The sequence below is a fragment of the Galeopterus variegatus genome, unplaced genomic scaffold, assembly GCF_000696425.1.
Source record: "Galeopterus variegatus unplaced genomic scaffold, G_variegatus-3.0.2 Scaffold1281, whole genome shotgun sequence".
NCBI lineage: Eukaryota > Metazoa > Chordata > Mammalia > Dermoptera > Cynocephalidae > Galeopterus > Galeopterus variegatus.
The window spans coordinates 20,734-26,704 of NW_007727392.1; the positions used below are offsets into that span (position 1 = coordinate 20,734).

At 41.0% G+C, this 5,971-nt stretch overlaps 1 protein-coding gene across 2 annotated transcripts in view; it reads right to left on the reverse strand.

Moving 5' to 3' along the window:
- The window catches only part of KCNIP1 (Kv channel interacting protein 1), a 248,202-nt gene that overhangs the window by 10,500 nt on the left and 231,731 nt on the right, over positions 1–5,971 (reverse strand). For both annotated transcript variants that reach the window (XM_008576054.1, XM_008576055.1), the window contains 2 exons: positions 4,909–4,979; positions 4,062–4,169 (listed from right to left, as the gene is read on the reverse strand). In XM_008576054.1, the coding sequence (XP_008574276.1) occupies positions 4,062–4,169; positions 4,909–4,979 (179 nt within the window). The remainder of the gene's footprint in view (positions 1–4,061; positions 4,170–4,908; positions 4,980–5,971) is intronic.

The following is a 5,971-nucleotide window of genomic DNA, read 5'->3' on the forward strand; positions in this document are numbered from 1 at the left end:
TTTTTTTTGAGCACCTTCTATTAGCTAGGCACTTCCACCTTACAGAAAGCTGTTTTCTTTTTTAAAATAAATCAAATTTATCAGAGCATAATTTGCTTACAACAAATTCACCCATTTTAAGTGTACTGTTTGATGAGTTTTGACAAATGTATATACCCATGTAACCCCCACCACACTCAAGATATAGATGATTTTCATAACCACAAGAAATTCCTTCATGCCCCTTTGCAATGAGTGTCTCTCAGCCTCTGGCTCCAGGCAATCATGAATTTAATTTCTGTCACTATAGATTAATTTTCATTTTCTAAAATTTCATATTCATGAAATCATACAGTGTAAATTCTTTTGAGTCTGGCTTCATTCACTCAGCTTACTGTTTATGAGATCCATGCACATTGTTGCATGTAGCAGTAATTTATTTCTTTTTACTGCTGTGTAGTAATACATTGAATGGATTTACTACTCTGTTTATCCATCATTCTGTTGATAGATAATTGGGTTGTTTTCAGTTTCGGGACTAGGATGAATAAAACTGCTGTTAATATCTCTGTATAGGTCTTTATGGAATTACATATTTTCATTTCTTTTGGTAAATTCCTAGGAGTGGGATTTCTGGGTTATATGTTAAGTGAATGTGGTACTTTATCAAAGATGCCAAAATGTTTTCCAAAGTGTTTGTATCATTTTACATTTCCACCAACAACGTCTGAGAGTTTCTATTGCTCCACATTCTTGCCAACACTTCGTATTGTCAAGTCTTTTTAATTGTAGCCATTCTAGTGGGTATGTAATTATATTTTATTGTAGTAATAAACTTGTATTTCTTTGAAGACCAGAGATATGAAGCAACTTTTCGTGGGTTTATTGGCCATTCGTGTATCTTCTTTTCTAAAGTGTCTGTTCAACTCTTTTGTCTATTTACAATTGAGTTGTTTATATTATTAAATTACAAATGCTCCTTATATACTCTGGATACCAGTGTTNAACTTGTATTTCTTTGAAGACCAGAGATATGAAGCAACTTTTCGTGGGTTTATTGGCCATTTGTGTATCTTCTTTTCTAAAGTGTCTGTTCAACTCTTTTGTCTATTTAAAATTGAGTTGTTTATATTATTAAATTACAAATGCTCCTTATATACTCTGGATACCAGTGTTTTGTCAGGTATACAATTTGCAAAAATTTTCTCTAAGTCTATGGCTTGCATTTCCATTTTCTCAAAGGTGTCTTCTGAGGAACAGAAATTTGTAGTTTTGATAAAATCAAGTTTATCAATTTTCTTCTATGGGATTTTCTTTTTTATGTGTCTTAAGATATCCTTTCCAACCCCAAGGTTTTGAGGATGTTTCTCTTATGAATTCTTTAAGAAAGCAGCTTTGGTTTTTGCATTTAAGTCTATGATCCATTTCAAGTTGCTTTTTGTGTTTGGCATGAGGTGAAGGTTAAGATCCATTTTTGTTTCCAAATGGATCTACAGTTGTTACAGCACCACTTATTGATAACACTGTTTTCTCCCTTTTATTTCTTTGGCATCTTTTTCAAAATGATGACACATGGGTGACTCTATTTGTGGACTCTCTATTTTGATCCATTGATCTATATGTCTATCCTTATGCCACTTCACCACTGTCTTGATTACTGCACTGTTATATTAAGTTTTGATATAAGGTAGTTTCAGGTCTCCAACTTTGTTCTTTTTCAGTTGTTTTGCTTATTTTATGTTTACATTTCCATACACATTTTAGATCAGTTTATCTATTTCTACGAAATGCCTGCTGAGATCTTTTTTTTTTTTGTCCTTTTTGAGACCGGACGCACTGTGCTCAGCCAGTGAGTGCACCGGTCATCCCTATATAGGATCCGAACCCATGGTGGAGCGCTGCTGCGCTCCCAGCGCTGCACTCTCCCGAGTGCACCACGGGCTCGGCCCATCCTGCTGAGATCTTAATTGAGATTGCACTAAACCTATAAGTCAAATCTGGGAGAATCTACATGTTAATTTTATTGGGTTTTCCAACCCATGACATGGTATATCTCTGCTTATTTAGTTCTTTGCCTTCTCTCTGCAACATTATGTAGTTTCCAATGTGTAAGTCTAGCACCTATTTTGTTGAATTTATTCCAAAGCATTTTGTATATTTTGATATTATTTTTAGTGGTATTTTTAAAAATTTAATTTTCCAATTTGTTCTATATAGAAATGCAATTTCTGATTTTTGTAAATAGAACTTACATCCTGTTACCTTGGTAATTTACTTATTATTTCTAGTGGTTTTCTTATAAACTCCTTAGGATTTTCTATTAATACAATGGTGTCGTTACACATAAAGACAGTTTTTTTTTTTTTTTTTTTTTGTCTTTTTTTCTTTTTTCCGTGTCCGGCAACGGATCGCAACCCTCAGTGTTGTCCCCGCACCGGACCGGGACCGGCAACGGGATCGCAAACCTCGGTGTTGCTCCCGCACCTCGCTCAGCCAGTGAGCGGGAACTGGTCTGTATGTGGGATCCGAACCCTCGGGCGGGAGCGCCGCCGTGCTTCCCAAGCGGCGCACTATCCAGTGCGCCACCGGGCCAGCCCTAAAGACAGTTTTAATTCTTCCTTTCCAATCTATATCCCTTTGATTTCCTTTAATTTTATTTTTTTCTATTTCAGTTTCCTCGTTTTATTCCTCATCTTGCAGGGAAAGCATTCAGTCTTCCACCATTAAGTATGATATTAGTTGCAGGATTTTTATATCGGGTTGAGAAAATTCCCTCCTATTTTTAGTTTGTTGGGAATTTTATCATAAATGGGCACTGATTCTTGTCAAATGCTTTTTCTGCATCTATTGAGTTGATATAGTTTTTATTCTCTATTCTGTTGGTATAGTGAGTTATGTTAGTTGATTTTTGAATGTTAAATTAATCTTGCATTCCTAGAAGAAATTTCACTTAGTCATGGGTATTGTCCTTTTTATATATTGATAGATTCAATTTGCTAAAATTTTGTTAAAGCTTTTTATGTCTATACTTATAAAAGACACTGGTTTGTAGTTTTCGGTGGCTGTTCCTTCTGCCTGGACCACTTTTCCCCACTTTTTGCACAGGAACAGATGACAACACCATCTCAGAGAGGGCTTTGCTGACCTTCCCTGTCAGAACACCTTCTACCTGTTGATTTACATTTTGCTTATTATGGTTCATCTCTCTACACTGTTCCATGTCTGATTGTTTACCTCTATCTCCAGCACCTAGGACACTTAATAAACCCTCAAATATATGTTAAGCAAATACATGACTGATTGAGGAATGAAATTTGGGTAAGCTCTCTGAGAACCTTGCAGAGTTGAGGCAAAGATTAGAAATCATATTCATTCCCCAGGCACTGCGCCTGGAACGTAGGAGCTCAGAAAGTGGGATGTTACAGGATGCCGAATTCAAGCTTCAGCTGAGATACCAGAATACAGTAGACACCAAAGTGAGTTTTGAGATAGACCTGTGGGTATTTCACTGGCTAGACACATGTATTCTGAGATTCTAACAGTGTCAAGCAGGGAAAATTTAGACATTATCTGTGATGAATTCTTTAAAGATGGCTGTACTTTCTATCACCTGCTGTGGTTTTACTAGTAGGTTAAATAGGTTGTGGCCAATATGATCCAATTATAATCTCCTCTTCCTTAGATATCTCTCTTTTCTCTTCTAGGTGCTGCCTACAAATTCTACCATTCCATCTTTTAGTTTTAGCTTGTGGCTGCTAACCTGTCAAAGTGCAGGTTCCTGGGGGAAGAGTAACTCTTTACACTAAAACAAATCATTTACACCCTCTGTGTGATGTGCATCAAATCAGCATGACCCAGTGAGAATGAGTCTGTGTCATCCTTTCTTGAGTGCCTGGGAACAGGGCAGGGTGGGGCAATGGAGGAGGTCAAGGTGGCCTTCATTTTGCCAGGGACCAGCTTTGTTAGCACCCAAACAGATCCTGCCTCATTTGGACAATTTTGTCCTCATGACTGGGGCTGTTTTCTATCAGTTAGGTGCCCCCGTTGTAGCTGCCTCATGCCCCTGGCCTCAGCTCACTTACCTCTTTGTTTATGTATCCATCTTTATTGATGTCATACAAATTAAATGTCCACCTTAGTTTCTCATGGACGGTTCCTCTCAGTAAAATCGACAGAGCAGTTACAAAGTCCTGAGAAGTGGAAAAGACAGGAGTGACATTAACTACTAAACTGTCGGGCCAGGTGAAGCTGTGTCTTTGGGTCAGACTCTATGATGCTCTTACTGAATGTTGCCTTCCACATCCTCTGTCTGCCTGGAGGATATGGCCAAGCTCAGTGAAGAGCTCTCACCTCCCATTCTCTAGCCTGCCCCATTTTTTGGAAGCCACCCCCTTGAAGAAGAACAGAGCTCTGCATGTGCTGACACCCCCAGACACAGGTAAACACAATCTCCTCTGTTACTGCCTTATCCCGTGGCTGCAATGGACTATGGAGACATACTGCCTGTGGTCACATCCCTCCTTTACCCACTACCTGTTTGACTTTGGGAAAGCTCATCAATCTCTCTTTGCCTTACTTTCCTCTTCTGTAAAATGCTGATAAATAACAGAACCCTATCTTGTAGGGTTAATGTGAGGATTAAATGAGTTAATACATGCAAAGCACTAAGTACAGAGGCTGCCACACGGTAAACAGTGTGTGTGTGAGCTCTTATACTGTTATTATTAGTCCCCTGAGTCCCCAAGGTCCTGGAGGGCAGAGGAAGTTGCTTCTTCTATCTTCAGGATATGTTTGTTAAGTGGATAAATGTTTACTCATCTTGACTGAGAGCATTTGATGATCCAACCCTTTCTCCAATACCCTGTAGTTTAGAGGAAGAGTAATGTGGAGCCCGGGGACTCCCCGAGTGAGCCCAAGAGACAAGCATACCTCAAACTTTACGGAGCCTGTCTGGGTGGTGTCGAAGGCATTGAAGAGGTAATGGGCGTACGTGCTGGCATCTGCAAGGTAGAGAGGGAAAGGTGGGTGATGGGTACTGCACAGAGGGGAGAGAGATCACTTAAAAACAGAGGCAGGTTTCATCAAGAAAGAGAGAACGATGCTGGGGCGGCAGAAAGGAGAAAATTAAGGACTGCAGCCCGCTTACTCACCTCCTGGGTTTAGGTGGGTAGCCAGTTCTAGCAAAAGGCAAGACCGACCCTTGCCCCTCCATCTAGCCGACTCTCCTACCTGTCTATGCATAATACCTGCTGGATGAACGGCTTGGGGACTGTGTGAAGATGGTCTTCTGAGCAGCAGCACAGTGCCATGGGATGAGCACGCACTTGGGAGCAGACAGACCCAAGCTTGGATTGCAGCTCTGTCACCACATCGCTGTGTGACCATAGGCATCTAAGGCAACCTCTCTGACCTTCCCTTTTCCATCTCTGTACAACAGGATATAGCAAGACCTATCTCTTGAACTGTTTGAAAAAGTGTGTTAAACTAGAGCCGTGCCTGGCACATAGTGAAAACTCAGTAAAGAGTGGGTGAATGGAACTCAGTAAGCCATGATTCATGGGACGAAGCTTTTCCCCAACTTGGGTGGGGGCCCCTCACTGGATCCCACACCTAAAAAGACTAAAAAGTCTGCTGCCAAAGAAGCCCATGAGAAACAGGGCCCAAGAAGTATAGAGGATGCTTGGATCTCTGTTTTGTCAGGACCCAGGGAAGGGGTCCTGCAGGAGATGGGTCCTGCAGGAGATGGGTCCTGCAGAAGATGGGTCCTGCAGGAGTCAGCTCCTGGGGACAGGATGCAAGGTGGCATGTGACCAAGGAGGCCACTGGAGGAGCCACTGATGTGATCCCAGGCCCATGGGGCCAGAGCTGGCTCCTGCAGAAGTCAGGCAGTTGTGATGGACCTGGCACACTCGCTAACCTGGCTTTATAAGTACAACTTTGTGTTCCCTGCGTCTTTCTGGATTAATTTAATAGCCCCTGGTATTTCCTAAGG